This window comes from Leopardus geoffroyi, chromosome B3 (assembly GCF_018350155.1).
Source record: "Leopardus geoffroyi isolate Oge1 chromosome B3, O.geoffroyi_Oge1_pat1.0, whole genome shotgun sequence".
Classification (NCBI taxonomy): domain Eukaryota; kingdom Metazoa; phylum Chordata; class Mammalia; order Carnivora; family Felidae; genus Leopardus; species Leopardus geoffroyi.
Window position 1 is genome coordinate 32,201,992 of NC_059337.1, and position 15,297 is coordinate 32,217,288.

A 15,297-nucleotide genomic window follows, 5' to 3' on the forward strand; every position below is an offset into this window, starting at 1 on the left:
GACAGAGCGGAGGGGCGGTTCTAGGGGCGGAGGGGCGGCTCTAGGGGCGGAGAGGCCGACTTGGGGGATTTGAAGACACGCCCAGAGCCGGAGGACGGTTGGAGGAGGAGAGGAGAAGACGGTTGGCTGACGTGGGGGTAAGGGAATGTAGCAGATCTGAGCTGGAAAGGAGGCAGCGCCCTCCCTCGGCTTTGAGGGAGGGCCAAGGGGTGGGGACAGAGATGAGCCACAGGTGGCCCTGCTTCGGGAGAACCCCAGGTCTAGTGGAAGAGCAGTTACCCAAACAGAGGTTTTCATACACTAGTGGGACTGGCTGGAAAGGAGATCCTCGGCTGGCACTTGAAGGAACGGGGAAGGAGGGTGGGTGGTCGCCAGGACTTAGGGGCTGGGGGAACACTTGAACAGCACGTGCAAAGGCATGGAAGTTTGACACAGGAGAGCCTGTTTGAGTCATGTTAAGATTTAAGAGGGGACCCATGGGCAGCATCAGAGCCAAGGAGATGGACCAGTTCTGTGAGCAACAAGAGAGTGAGTTTAGAACCCAGGAACATGACCCAACATGGATGCTGGGACGGGCACTCTGACAACCGGGACAGGTGGCCTGATCTAGGACAATGGCTGTGGGATGCAAAGGAGGGATCTGAGTTAGAGACACTGGGAGGACACTGAGTGGAGATGAGGGGGGACAGGATGATGCCTTGGGTGGCAGTTGGAAAGGCTGGTGAGTCTGAGGCAGTGGTGGCAGGCTGGCAAGGGGGAGAGCTGGTGAGCAGATATGAAGACAGCGAGGAGAGAGCAAATCAGCTCTTGGCCAAAGGAGAAGCGTGCCAGCTCCCAGCTGGTGAGGGGAGAAAGCACAACTCCTCACTGGGTCAAGGGCCCTGGCTTTCAAACATCAAACCATCCCAACCACTGTGCCACCTGCTGTGTACAATTCTGTGCTCAGTTCCAGCTTGGAGCAGACTAGGGATGGTGATGGGATCTTGCTCTTGTAAAGCTTATCATCTGGGGTGTGTGGGGGAAAGGGAATGGCGGGGAGACCCAACTTCCTAGGGACTATGTGAGAGGCCTCAGGGGCCTACCCTAACCTTCAGCCTGATCAGTACCCACCAGGGCTTTAGAATCAGGCCATCAAACCAGGACAAGCCAAAGATGGTGAAGCAGCATCTGCAGAAGGGACATGGCTATGGCTGGGGTGTGAAGGGCCTGAGGAGGCAGGATTGGCATGTGGCTGAGACAAAGAAAGTTGTATTAATTTTTTTGCTTACTCTTTTTTTTAATGTTTATTTATTTTTGAGAGAGAGAGAGAGAGAGAGAGAGAGTGGGGGAGGGGTCCAGGGAGACACATGCACAGAATCTGAAGCAGTCTCTGGGCTCTGAGCTGTCAGCGCAGAGCCCAGTGTGGGGCCGGAACCCATGAACCTCAAGATCATGACCTGAGCTGAAGCCGGATGCTTACTCAACTGAGCCCCCTCTTTGCTCACTTTGAAAGACACCCTGCCCCAACACCAAGTTGAAAATCAGTGCTTCTCAGAGTAAATTCACCATTTGCATTTGGATTTTCTTGAGCCATGGAGTGGCAAGTTACCTCTGGATCAAGGGGTGTGCCATTTCTGGACCTCTGTGATGCTCTCTCTGGAGGGCCTGCCCCAGGATGGTTTATGCTCTCCCCTTCTTCCTCACTCTGCTGTACTCCCTGAGGTCTGCACATGAAATTTCTTTTTGTGCCAAAGTTCAGGCCCTCCTGCCACACCTGGACCACAACAAGCTGGTTACGGCTTCATTCAACAAGTCTGAGATCCATTCTGTGCCGAGCACTGCTTGCTGGGCTGTGGGGACACAAGGAGAAATAATTTGCTCACCAGACCCTTAAGAAACCCTAATTCTAGATAAGACACCCCCACACCCACACGCACCGCCACCTCAGTATGTGAGTTTGCAGCGGGAGTGCTGAGAAGGCTGGTAGCATTTCCTTGATTCTGGAGTTTTAAACTTCGGCTTCTGAAAACCCACTCACAGAGTTCACCTTGCCTTCCTGCTCCTTTTCCAAGGCCGGGCGAGAGCAGAGGCAGGGCTCCAGCGGGTTCGGTCCTCCCGGCGCAGGGGGCGCTGTGCGACGGCGGGAACGCGGCCGAGCTAGCCGCCTCCTCCTGCGTCGCGGCCCGTGAAACCGGAAGCGGCGGCCTTCCTGGGGGCGGGCTTGGGGAGCGGCTGGCAGCGCTTGCTGGGCACCGCGCGGGGGCGCGGGGCGTGCCCCAGTCAGGAGCCATGCTCGGCAGGTCCGGGTATCGGGCGCTGCCCTTGGGGGACTTTGACCGTTTCCAGCAGTCGAGCTTCGGCTTCCTGGGCTCGCAGAAGGGCTGCTTGTCCCCGGAGCGGGGCGGCGTGGGGCCGGGGGCCGGTGAGTGGCCGCCCAGCACAGCGGACCCGGGGCGGGGACCGGCCGGCACCCTCTGGAGTCAGCCGGTCTGGTGCCCTCGCACCCTAAGAGGAGGCACAGAGTGGCCACGATGTGGAGAAGGGCCTGGACCGGGCGTTGGGATGCTAGCGCTCCTCCGCCCCCCACGTAGGGCTGCTGGGCTGTTGCCCTGGAGCCGTCTTATTTTCTAACAGGCCTCACCCCCTGATTTCTCCTCTCGGCTCTTATCAGCCCTTTAAGCCTGGGAAGGGATTTCACATCCCCATTTTGACCAGAAAGAACCCGGGGTCTAGGCATAGGAGGTCACCAGCTCACTAAGGGCACTTGGTGGCAGAGAAATGGCAGAATCTTCATCCCAGTGACTACTTCTGGATGCCCTGAGCTTTAAGCATCTACCTGTTTCCTGATGGATAGGAGAAAAAGGCAGGCCTTCAGCTGCCTGTTGTGTCAGCTTTGGTCCTCTTTTGCTCCAGAGCCTTGAGTGTTTCCCTTAGCCCCCCTGGGGTCAGATCCCACATGCCTCAGTCTGAAAACCGAACCCTCCTGTAATGATAGCTGACCCTATCCCAGGGTTTCTTTCCTGCAGTAGCCACAGGGGTCAGAGCCAGGCAGTATCCTGGGGCCTGGAGAGCCCAGAGGACATGGTGTTCCTGGGAGGTCTGAGCAGAGGCTCCTGTCTGCCTCTTGTCCAGTCTTGGCATGGGGAGGAGAGCAGAGGATAATCATCCTAGATTCTGGGGCTTTCTCAGCTCCACTTTTCATTCTGGGCTCTTGGTTCTCCAGGGGCCAGGGCCTCTGTCTCAGATGAGCCTGTCTTCCTAGTTCCCACACCCCATCCGAAGCTGCTTCAAGTGAAGCATTCAGTAGTCCTTAGGGCATTAAAGGGGGTGCATGGTGAGCCTGAGAAGAGAGAACATCTTCCCTGTCATCCATGGCTCCTGTTGAGCCATTAGTGCTTTATCCCTTTAGGCTAAGGTATTATCTGCAAAAGGAGGCCCTGAAAGCATGCTTCTGGGGCTGATGGTAGAGGAGGAATGTTTTATACCACCAGCATTCAGTTCAACCCAGCATAGTGTGTACAGATGCCCAGGTGCCCCTGGCTCTGTGCTACACATGGATGGCAGGCTATATCAGACAAGGGAATTGGTCCAGGTACCCAGAGAGGAGAGCGTCACATGGATGGCTTCTCACATCTAATGGCTGTTGCCTAGCAGAGACTAGGCCTTGTGGGAGCGGGACTCAGACAGATTAGTTTTGATGTGTGGGAGGAGGGAACATCCTTAACTAGCATCTGGTTAAAGATACAGGAGTATTAGGCAACGGAGAGCCCTGAAAAGGAAAGAGCTGGTGAAGGGGGGGTGGTTGGAGGTGGGCAAAAGGTGCCCTTGACCAAGTTCATTCAGCCTGCCGCTATCCTGCCAGAACCAGTTGGCGTTCCTTGACCGCCTCTGCTCTCTTGTCCCCAGATGCGCCCCAGAGCTGGCCTTCCTACCTCTGCCATGGCCTCATCAGTTTCCTGGGGTTCTTGCTGCTGCTGATTACCTTCCCTGTTTCCGGCTGGTTTGCCTTGAAGGTAAGGCTGGCCGGGTTACCCTCAGGGTGGTTGGGCTGCACTGAAACCTTTGGCGTTGTTAGATGAATTCCCCATCCTCTGTCCGCTTCCTCTAAATATTACATTATCACACCCCGATGAAATGGGCTAGTCAAGGATGGTTCATTTGCATCTTTCAGATGAGGAAAGTGAGGCTCAGACTTGCCCAAAGTCATACTGGGCGCCAGTAAATGGTCAACAAGCCTTCCCAACTTCCCAAGTCCTGGGGTCTGGACACTGGCTTTATGGTACACACAGATATCTTTGTCATACTTTCCTTTCTTTGGGTCAGGCTAAAATCTGAAATGAAAAACACTCAACTTGGCCCAGCAGGTAATGAGTGGTAGGAATTCAGGCCTGGTTCTCAACAGGGCTGGTGTAGAGGGGAAAAAGATGAACTATAGTTAAGGATCACATCTGAGAGCTGCAGTGAAGGTGGAAGCCCAGGAAGGCCTTGCTCTTTGTGTGACCCTAGGCAATAATAGTCAACTTTTCTGGAAAGCCTTTGGGTTTGGTGTGGTCTGGAAGGAAGCCTTAGAAGGTCCTAAATCCTGGTCCTAAAACTGCCACTGAAACAACTACTGTGTGACCTTGGGCAAGTCACTTTGCCTCTCTGGGCCTTCATTTCTCAATTTGGACATATTTACTTCTGAAATTGGGAAAGCCCTTTGCTTGGGGTTGGAGTCATTCAGAACTACATCCAAATCCTGCCTGTTTCACTCGGGGGCCCCGAGATTTTTGAGTAAGGCATTTAACCTCTCAGAGCCTTGGTTTTCTCTTCTAAAAAGATCTAAGGATAACTGACACCAGCCAAAGCAAGGGAAGAGAGAGGCGAGGGAGGGACCCTGCCGGACGTTGTTGCCTGCCTACACTCAGCATTTTCACCCCTTTCCCTCGTTCTCGTGAACAGATTGTGCCCACCTATGAGCGGATGATAGTGTTTCGACTGGGCAGGATCCGCACCCCTCAAGGGCCTGGCATGGTTCTGCTCCTGCCCTTCATTGACTCTTTTCAGCGGGTGGACTTGAGGACACGAGCTTTCAATGTCCCTCCCTGCAAGGTGAGGGGCTTCTCGGCTCCCCTGGACAAAGGGAGTGGGGGCTTGTGCAGAATGTATTGTGGGAGCGGCACCTTGGTGTATGAGTAGCCATCAGGGGTGGGGTCGGGGGAGTGACCAGAAAGTCGAGGATGGAGGTTGGAAGGATATCCTTGCTTCGTGTACCTAACACCATGCACTTGGGGACATGATTTTCCCCTTCAGGAGCTAGGTCCCATGCGGGTGGGTCAAGCTGGGTGGTCTCAGTGGGCCTGACCTGCCTGCAGCCCCAGCCCTTTGAGTGTCCCCTGTCTCACGTCCTCCCCCAATAGTTGGCCTCTAAGGATGGGGCTGTGCTGTCTGTGGGGGCCGACGTCCAGTTCCGCATCTGGGACCCGGTACTATCTGTGATGACTGTGAAGGACCTGAACGCAGCCACGCGCATGACAGCCCAGAATGCCATGACCAAGGCCCTGCTCAAGAGGCCTCTGCGGGAGATTCAGATGGAGAAGCTCAAGATCAGCGACCAGCTCCTGGTAGGCAGCTCTCACACGGTAGAGGTCAGTGGTGGGCACGTGGGCCTGGCTCTGCCTGCCAGGGCACTTTGAGCAAAGCACCGGATCGCTCTGGGCCTCAGTTTACCATATGTCCTAACTTTTGAAGAGCCAGTGGTCTGGGTGGGACTGTGAGTTGAGGAACAGAAGACGGGTGCAGACCAGAGTGGTCTTGGGCGAGCCCATCTTAAAGAGGCAAAGGGGCCCTGGAGGGGAGTGGCCTGCCAGAGATTTCTGGGTCCTGCCTCACTGCTGGGGTTTTACCCTGCCGTGCCCTGTGGGCACTGCCATGACCACACTGCGCCTCACAGGCAGGCGGGAAGGTGAAAGGAGCAGGCCTCCTGCCAGTCACCTTTTGGGGACTTCTGTGCTCGTGTGCAGCATGTGCATTTTGGGGGCCTTGTGTTCCTTGTTCAGGACAGAACAAAGGGACGTCGGGACCTGGGGACCTTTTTCCTGCCTCTTCTCCATGTGTGAGTAATTATCTATACTATACTCCATGTGTGAGTAAATATCTATACTATACTTCTATGGCAAGATGGGGTGGAAGTGAATACACATGTGGCAGCACGTCCCCTGCTCCCCATGCTTACCTTGTGCTTTGTCCCGTGTCCCAGTGGACCGTGGATGAGGTTTCCCCTTGTTCCCCTTGGCTCTGTTTTACCCCGGGGACTTGGGGTGAGAGGACAGGAGGGGTGGGGTAATGCCAGTCCCTTCAGGAAGTGAATCAACCACGTGAGTGAAACTCCTCAGGAAATCCTACTGTGATGGTGACTGCAGCTGTCACATGCAGGGCATTTTCTAGTTTACAAGCCCCTTTGCCCAAGCGTAGCTCTGCTTTACATTTTGCTGCGAGAGGGCCTATTATTACTGTTTCATTTTGGAGGGAGGAAACTAAAGGCTCAGAAACTTTTTTTTTTTTTTTTTCTTGATGTTTATTTTTGAGAGAGAGAGCATGAGCATGGGAGGGACAGAGAGAGGGAAGACACAGAAACCGAAGCAGGCTGCAGGCTCTGAGCTGTCAGCACAGAGCCCAATGTGCGGCTTGAACTCACAGACCCCGAGATCACGACCTGAGCCAAAGTCAGACGCTTAAGTGACTGGGCCACCCAGACGCCCAGGGCTCAGAAACAATTTGAGATGCCTTCTAAGAGTCACAGTCAAGGGCAGAGCTGGCCTAGAGCCAGATCACCTGCCCTCTCACCCCCCACACCTCCATCTTCTACAATTGATAACAATTTTTATTTATGAAACCACATGCCATTTTAACGTGCTTTTCAGAGGAGCAAACTGATCTCAGTCATTGCTGTCAGGAGCAGGGTAGGGGAAGAAGCCAGAAAGCCAGGCATGTTGTGCAACAAAGCCAAAGAGAGGCAGTTTGGGGGAGTCAGTCCCACACCAGGATGTTAGTCATTTAGGGCCTGTTGCCCAGACTGAGTTGGCGCCTGGTAGAGTAGGGTCAGGGCCTGTGGTTAAAACGAAATCCCGAGAAACCCAGCATGCCTCCCCAAAGCCCTGGGTCAGGCATAAATGTCTCATTCCCACTCGCCTTTTTGCCTACTTCTCCCCTGGAGGGGTGCACGCTCCCCACTGTCCGTTGCCAGGCCCTCCCTTAGCTGCTTGCTCACTCTTCCTGCAGGCTGATTGCTTCCCCTTCACCGCCCACCCACCCCTTGTCCCTCTGCCACAGCCTCGCCTCTTGCTCCTGGGGCCGGGGGCGGGGAGGGGCAGATGCTCCAGGACAAGAGCCCTTTCAGCACCTCCAGCGTCACCCCTTCTACCTCCTCTTCATAGGTGCTATTTTCCCTGCTTCACTGCCAGCTTCCTCAGAGACTCCGCCCTGCCAGGGCAGTGCTCTGGGCCCAGGGCTCAGCTCCTGCCTCCGCTAGTCCTCCCTCGTCTCCTTTCTGTGTGGGCAAAGGCTCATCCACCATCCCAGCCCTTACTGGCTCCCACCTGCCTCTCCCCTGCCCTTCAGCAGCCGGTCCTCAGTTTAGGCTTCCTCCAGGCCCCTAAAAGAGATAGCCCCTTCTGCTAGCTCTGGGGGCGTTTCTCAGTCCTGTGCTCGCTTCACCTGGCAGCAGCCTTTCACTCTGTGGACCCTCCTCCTCTCACTCTCAGACCCTCTGCTTCCCTCGGCTTCCACTATTCCACAGTCTGCTTGTCCTCCTTGCTTCCAGCTCACTGCGTTACTCCTTGTTCTCCTGCCCTTCAGTTTCCAAGTTTCTGGCGTTGGCCTCCTCTTGTCTGGGACGGCCTGGGAGAGCTCGTCCACCCGGGCTTTGTGCTACCTCTGGACACTATTTACAATCCTCTGCTCTAGCCCTACTCCTGTGCCCAGGACCCTATTTATCCCCAGTTTATCCCCTGTTGGACACTTGGCTCTTCCATAGTTGTCATCCCTCCCCTAGCCACCTCCAAATCTGTGTCTCCCTCTGTGCTTGCTGTCTAGGTGAACACCTACACTCACGATCCACACGGGAGCCCACACCAGAAATCTGACTCCTCACTGCCTTCCCTCATTGCACATCCAGGCAGCCACCAAGCTTACTGGTTGTTTCTCTAGTGTCTTGCTGTAGCTTTGTATAGTTTCCAGAGTTGTGCTCTGTCCTCTGTGTACCTTGGCTGCACAGCCACATCTCTGCCTGACAGCAGATCCGAATCACTTCTGCCTGCAATTTGAAACAATGTCTTACCTGGACTCCATGCCTCCACCTTCAGCCCCCTTCAATCCAGTGTCCACACAGCAGCCAGGAGGATCTTCCCAACAAGCAAGTCTATGACCTCCCTGCTAAACTCCTCTCTGGGGTTCCTTGCGCGTCAGAATAAATCCAAGTGAACCGGAGCAATCCACCCTGAGCCCTCAGCTATCTCCAGTCTCCCAGCCCACACCTGATGGTCCAGTCTAATGCACCTATGGTTACTCACACTTCCTCAGACATTCCAGGTTCTCCAGTCTGGGCTTTTGTACATCCTGTTCCCATTGCCTGGAAGAGTCCTTTTGGGGTTCCCGGACCCATTTCCAATGTGGGGGAAGGGGGTTCCCCCCACACAACACCAAGCAATTTTTAGACACCAGTAGAATGTCCAAGAATTCAGCTCAATTCTGACACTATCTACTGGGAGACAGCATCATCAGACCCCATGGGTTGAGGGCTCAGTCCCACAAGACTGCCCCCCACTCCCCACTAAAGATGCCAGTCATAAGCCCCAGGCCGTTACGGTGCTTATGACCAACCAGATACAGACTGGAGGTTCCAGTGACCTTCCTGGGTTCTTCTGCCAGAGTGGCTCCCAGAACTCTGGGAAACACTTAATGTTTGCCAGTTTATTAAAAGATACGATAAGATATATGAATCAACAGCCAAAGAGATACACGGAGTGAGGTCTGGGGAAGGGGCATGGAGCCTCCACGGCCTCCCCAGACACACCATTCTTACCACCCTCCTGGTGTTCACCAGCCTGGGAGCTCTGGAACCCAGTCCTCTTCGGGATTTTATGGAGGCTTCTGAGGACTGAAAGTTCCAATTTCTCCAGTCACATAGTTGGTCCTCCTGGCAGCCAGCCCCCACCTTTGGGTGGGGTCCAAAATCACCTTTGCTATCAGAACCAAAGACACCTTTATCACTTTTCTCACAGGCAATTCCCAGGGTTGTAGGAGCTGTGAGCCAGGAACAGGCCAAATGTATAGAAATATTTTGATGATTTAAATGATCAAATGTATATTTCTTACAAATCATAACATTGCAGTCCTCCTTTCCCTTAGGCCCTTTCACCGGTTTGACTCCCCTCCAACCGGCACCCATGCTCCCTCCCTGGACCTCCAGGGCTTCAGGCCCTCTCCAGGTCGCTCACCACCAGCTGCGCACTGCTGGGTTGTAACGGCTCTCAGCCCGTGTCCCCTGGAGGAGCTTGATCCATAGGGAGTTGTCCCGGGAGGCTGTGGGGCCTCCGGGCCAAAAAAAAAGGTGCTCCCGGAAAGGCTTGTTGATTTAATTCCATTTCTCCCCACACTTTTTTCCAGCTGGAAATCAACGATGTGACCAGGGCCTGGGGGCTGGAGGTGGACCGAGTGGAACTGGCAGTGGAGGCTGTGCTCCAGCCACCCCAGGACAGCCCAGCAGGGTCCAGCCTAGACAGCGCCCTCCAGCAGCTGGCCCTCCACTTCCTGGGAGGAGGCCTGTCCTCGGGGGCAGGAGGTGCCCCACCCCCAGGGCCAGGTGAGGAGCCCCGGGGGAGGAACTGGGCGGCGCTCAGCCAGGCTCCCAGCTTGGTGTCCTGCCCGGGCGCGGCTTTGCTACTTGTTCCCTTACGGAGTTCGGCACCTGTGTGCAGTGCACCCCTGCCCAGCTGCTCAGCCAGCCGCACTGGTGAAGCGGACCGAGCTAAGCAGCAAGAAGAGCCCAGGGACCGGAGTGTGTAGAGGCCTTCGGGAGCCTCTGTGGCAGGAAGTGACCGCACCTGGGAAAGAATTTGACTTTCAGGGCTGGAGTAGCTGAGAAACAGGCTCTGGGGATTAAGGCTGAGAACGTAAGGGCTACTTCTTAGAGGAGGAAGCTGAACTCAGGCCTGAAGGGCATACAAGAGGAAACTGCCACTAGAGGTACAGAGGTGACACTGGTCCTGACCTTGGCAGCACACTGACTTTTTCTCTCTGCCTCCTTCCCCAACCCTGTTGGCCACGCCCAGCGGACACCTTGGAGATGGTGAGCGAAGTCGAGCTGCCTGCCCCTCACGGCGGCGCCGGGCCCAGCCCGAAGCAGCCTGTGGCCGAGGGGCTGCTGACGGCCCTGCAGCCCTTCCTGTCGGAGGCCCTGGTCAGCCAGGTCGGGGCCTGCTACCAGTTCAACGTCCTCCTGTCCAGCGGGACCCAGAGCATCTACTTCCTCGACCTCACTACAGGTGCCACCGCCTTCCCCGCCCTCTCCTTCACACCCACCTCCCACCCCGGTGGTCCTTTTTTAAATTGCCCCCTGCTCCTGCCAACAGTTTAGTCGGGGGCTCAGACACCATGCGCAGACAGCGATTATCTGGGCCTTTGTCTCCCTGCCCTGTCCTGGCCAGCAGGACAACCTAGACAGCCGAGCTTCCTACACCAAGAGCCCCACACATAGTGCAGGCCCACTGCACGCCAGGCTCTCTGCTGAGCATTGCGGTGTGTGAGCTCAGCTACTTCTCACCATGAGCCTCTGATTTCGGGATGATCAGCATCCCTATTTCACCAGTTTAGAGGCTAAAGCCCTGAGTGGTCACACCCGCTTAGAACCCACACACTTTACTACTTTCCACTCCCCCCAGCGGGACATGCTAACCCCGTCTTCCCCCTGCTGCATAGCTGTCCCTCTACTAATACTCAGTTTTCTTTCCCTGCACAGGGCACGGGAGGGTAGGACACGGGGTGCCTGACGGCATCCCTGATGTGGTGGTGGAGATGGCTGAAGCAGACCTGCGGGCACTTCTGTGCAGGGAGCTGCGGCCCCTGGGGGCCTACATGAGTGGGCGGCTAAAGGTGAAGGGCGACCTGGCCGTGGCCATGAAGCTGGAGGCTGTCCTCAGAGCCCTGAAGTAGCAGCCTTGGCTGACTGTCCATAGCCCAGCCCCAAGTCTGGCATCAAGCCAGGGGGGGCATCTGGGAGGAGGAGGCACCGGTGCTGTACCTTGGATTGTTGAAGCCTTGAGAAGTTTCAGCCCCAGCCAGGAGCCAATGAATGGAGGCTGGCAGACACCAGACTCTGGGAGAGACTAAGTCAGGCTGCCCTGCCTTGCTCACCTACAGCGGTCTTCTGAACAAGCCTTTGCCCGTCCTGGTACCCTGCTGAGTGCCCAGCCCCGAGCTGAGTACACAGTGTGATGACAAGAGAGCCAGGCCTGCTTCGCTCTGCTGGCTACCTGAGTGGAGAGGCAGGGCCCATAGAAACAGTTTGACCATAACTGGTTTGGTCCCAGTGTGAAGGAGCAAAGCATGTGGCTCAGGTCCAGCTCCAGAGTGGGGATCAGAGACGTGGAGTCGGGGAGAAGGAAGGCAGCCATCAAGAGGTCACTGCATGGCGGGGATTTGGGGGTTGGGCTGGGCCTGCCTTCCTGGTTGCAGCCTAGGCCCAGGCTGCTGGGTGGTGGGGATGGAAAAGCATGGGGCCTGCTCTGCCGCCGGCCCTGCTCCTGAAGATGTCTTGACTAATCCGCCAGCTCCGTCTTGCATGCTTGACGGGCTGGGGCCCAGGGCAGCATGTTGGAGAGCCCTGCTGTTCTGTGCTTTATACCAGAGGTTTGCAAACCACCAATAAATGTGCTGTTTACAATGTATTGGAGAGAAGTGGGGGCACGGGGGTGGGCTAGGGGGCTCCCAGAGGCCATTTCCCTGCTGCCCCCCTGGGCAAGGACAAGGGTTTGGAGGCTGACACACCCTCAAGGTACACTTGAACCACCCACAGTTCCCCTTCCTGCCAAGGGTTTCAAAGACCCTGGGGCAGGTGCTGGGCACTCTGTTCCTCTTTAGGGTAGAAGTTTGCCAGGAAAGAGAGGGAATGGGTGTGTCAGAGCTGGTGCCGCAAACAACCTCCTGAGGGGCAGGGTGGGGGTTCTGATCACATTCAGGAGCCCCTGTCAGCTCCCCTTCTTGTTACACCGGGTCACTGTTCTCCACCAGCACAAAGGAAGGAAACAGAAGGAACTGGGCCTGGAGGCCTGGCCTGGGCTTTCGCCCCGGGAGCCCAGCCCGGCTTTCTGCTCCAGTGGTCCAGCCCAAACCCCAGGGACCCCAGAGAAGGGGCCTTTTACTTCTTCAGCCCTAAGAAATGAATCTCACTTCCTGGAAAGGCTTATGAAAAAAAAAAAAAAAAAACCCCAAAAAACAAAAAACCACAGAAATCCGGACCTCCCCTTTTGAGAGCAGCCTCAGGCTTGTCCTCTGGCACCAGGCCTTTCCCCTTGGGGCCCTACCCAGCTCCCCTGGCACCAGGCTCCATCCAGTTTTCCCCTCGGTTCCTGCCAGTGCCTGCCTTTCCCTCCTCCTGTAAGTCCTCCCAGCATAGACTGCGTGGCCTTCGGGTTCAGGTTTTAGCTCCAGGGCCCCAATCTGGAGAGCCAGAGCCCCTGCTGGCTGCCCCTGCTCTGCCGCTGCCCCTCACCTGGAGGCCACCCCGCTAGCCAGGGCTCTCTGTTAGAAGCCTTCCCTCGAATCCTTCCTCTCCCGGTCAGCCACCCTTCTGGCACCCCCGAGGCCTAGTGGGGCATGGGCCTCTGCTCTCGACTGGGCCCCCTCTCCACTTTGGGGCCGTCATTGTGGCCCTTCCCCACTGTGTCACTGTCCCTTGCATAAGTGGCTGCTCTCCTTGCCGGACCTTGAGCTTCATGAGTGAGCTATTTACCTATTCCTTCCACCACTGCTGCACACAGTGCACAAGAGTTTATGGGAAAGCCCAGGCATCTTCCTCAGGAAAGCTTAGAGGAGAAACTGAAACTCAGGTGTTCTTTGTGGGTGTGTGAGGATCAACAAAACATTTACAGGAAATAGAAACTTTTGGGCGTCTAGATAGGTGGGGGGTAAGGCCTGCCATTCATCCCCCCTATTGAGGGGAATTCATTCCTTGGCCAGGGTAGCACGCCAGGAAAGCGAGCCCATGGATTCAAGGACCCTGGGCTTCAGAGGGCTGACATGACCTTGCAGTCCCCAGTCCCCAGGGGAAAACAAGGGGCACTTAGGTGAGGGAGGAGGATGTGAGGAGGGGGGGGAGAAGGCGTCGTCAGAGGAAGTTTCCCTGAGGAGGTGATGCCCTTGCAGCCACAGGGCAGGGGTGAGAGAAGACAAGAGATGGGGGCAAAGCATTCCACAGAGGAGAAAGCCCCCTCGAGGACTCAGATGGTGGAGGCAGCTGAGCGCCTCTGATTTGGGGAACTGGAACCTAAAGTATGGGGCGGGTGGGTGCAGAGATTTGGGGGCAGGGGGAATAAAAATAGTAACACTGTACCAAATATGTCCCTGCACTGAACTAGACACTTGCCATATATCATTTTTCCCCTCAAGATAACCTTGTGGATAATAATTAAAATAACTTATGTTGACGTATTATTTTGATGTCATTTAAAAAATAAGTTAATTTTGAATAGCTAGTACCGTCACGTTCAAAAAACGTTTTAACTTTAAAAATTTTTTTTTTCAACGTTTATTTATTTTTTTGGGGACAGAGAGAGACAGAGCATGAACGGGGGAGGGGCAGAGAGAGAGGGAGACACAGAATCGGAAACAGGCTCCAGGCTCTGAGCCACCAGCCCAGAGCCCGACGCGGGGCTCGAACTCACGGACCGCGAGATCGTGACCTGGCTGAAGTCGGATGCTTAACCGACTGCGCCACCCAGGCGCCCCATTTTTTTTTTTTTTTTTTTTTTTTAAGCGAGAGATCGTGAGCAGGGCAGAGGGGCAGAGGGAGAGAGAAAATCTTAAGATCCCAAGCAGGCTCCACGCTCAGCGCAGAGCCTGACGCGGGGCTCGAACCAACGACTCAGGGATCATGACCTGAGCTGAAATTGAGAGACGCTCAACCGACTGAGCCACCCAGTCACCCCCCCAAATTTTTTTAAGGATTAAAAAGGTACACTATTAAAATTGTCCCTCACACTCCTGACTCCATCCATGTATGTCCCACACCTTCCTCCAAACAGGTATCCCCTGATGCTAGTTTCTTGGTTATTTTTCTAGAAGTTTTTAGCCTCTAGATTTATTTATTTATTTCAGAGAGAGAATTCAAGTGGGGGAGAAGAGAGAGAGAGAGAGAGAGAGAGAGAAAGAGACTCTCAAGCAGGCTCCACGCTGAGCGTGGAACCCAGTGCAGGGCTCTATCCCACAACCCTGTGATCATGACCTGAGCTGAAATCAAGAGTCAGACACTCAACCGGCTGAGCCACTCAGGCACCCCTCTGGCTTTTTAAAATACAAATGGCAACATCAAATATAATGTTGCTTTATTCACTTAACATTACACCTTAAGGATCTTTTCATAATAGCACACACAGACTTTTCCCACTGGGTTTTGTAGTTACATATGATTCCGTAATATGGGATGTATCATAATTTATTTAATCTGCATTGATGGACATTTAGATTATTTTGTGTGTTTTTCTATTCCAAACAACGTTGTGATAATAATCTTTAACATACACTATTTTGCGTGTGGTTGAGTTTATCTGTAGGATAAAATTCCAGAAGGGAAATTCCTAGGTCAAAGCATTTGTAGTTTAATAAAAATTACCCAAATGCCCTTGCTAGGGGTTGTTCCAATTTACTTTCATCATTAGTGAGTAAGAGTGTGCTTTTCCTCATAGTCATGCCAACACAGTGTGTTATTAAATTTTTGGATTTTTTAACAATCTGGTTGGGTGAAATATTGCATCTCAGTGTGGAGTTTTTATTATTGTTCAATTGTTTACTGCTCTTTAACTTGGATTTTCAGTCCCAGAAAAAATACAGGATTTTTGTTGTCTTCCTCCAGCAATTACTTAAAAAAAAAAAGTATAATATAATGGAATGCGCCCATTTTAAATGTAGTGCTTGATATGTTTCGACAAATGTGAACACCGTGTAACCATCAGCCAACACAATCAAGATCTAGAACATTTCCATCAACTCACAAATTCCCCCATGCCCCTTTCCCCCATCCCTTTCCCAGGCCACCACTGATCTGCTTTTCTTTTCTTTTTTTTT

At 54.3% G+C, this 15,297-nt stretch overlaps 1 protein-coding gene across 3 annotated transcripts; it reads left to right on the forward strand.

Moving 5' to 3' along the window:
* The first annotated feature begins 10 nt into the window (after positions 1-10).
* On the forward strand, positions 11-11,903 carry STOML1 (stomatin like 1). Of its 3 annotated transcripts, none has more exons than XM_045449127.1 (7): positions 11-137; positions 3,886-3,992; positions 4,921-5,070; positions 5,379-5,606; positions 9,625-9,820; positions 10,290-10,502; positions 10,976-11,903. In XM_045449127.1, exons 3-7 carry the CDS (start codon positions 4,942-4,944, stop codon positions 11,167-11,169), a joined length of 960 nt encoding a protein of 319 aa, XP_045305083.1. In that variant the 5' UTR covers positions 11-137; positions 3,886-3,992; positions 4,921-4,941; the 3' UTR covers positions 11,170-11,903. The 3 variants fall into 3 exon arrangements, with proteins under 3 accessions (XP_045305083.1, XP_045305082.1, XP_045305081.1); XM_045449126.1 differs by lacking the exon at positions 11-137 and adding an exon at positions 2,171-2,401 and having other exon boundaries at positions 5,379-5,582; XM_045449125.1 differs by lacking the exon at positions 11-137 and adding an exon at positions 2,176-2,401.
* The last annotated feature ends 3,394 nt before the right edge of the window (positions 11,904-15,297 follow it).

Coding starts and splice junctions, on each gene's coding strand:
- STOML1 (XM_045449125.1), top strand. CDS start 2,269: ATGCTCGGCAGGTCCGGGTATCGGGCGCTGCCCTTGGGGGACTTTGAC. Junction 2,402..3,885: donor CGGCGTGGGGCCGGGGGCCG/GTGAGTGGCCGC, acceptor TCTTGTCCCCAG/ATGCGCCCCAGAGCTGGCCT. Junction 9,821..10,289: donor TGCCCCACCCCCAGGGCCAG/GTGAGGAGCCCC, acceptor GGCCACGCCCAG/CGGACACCTTGGAGATGGTG.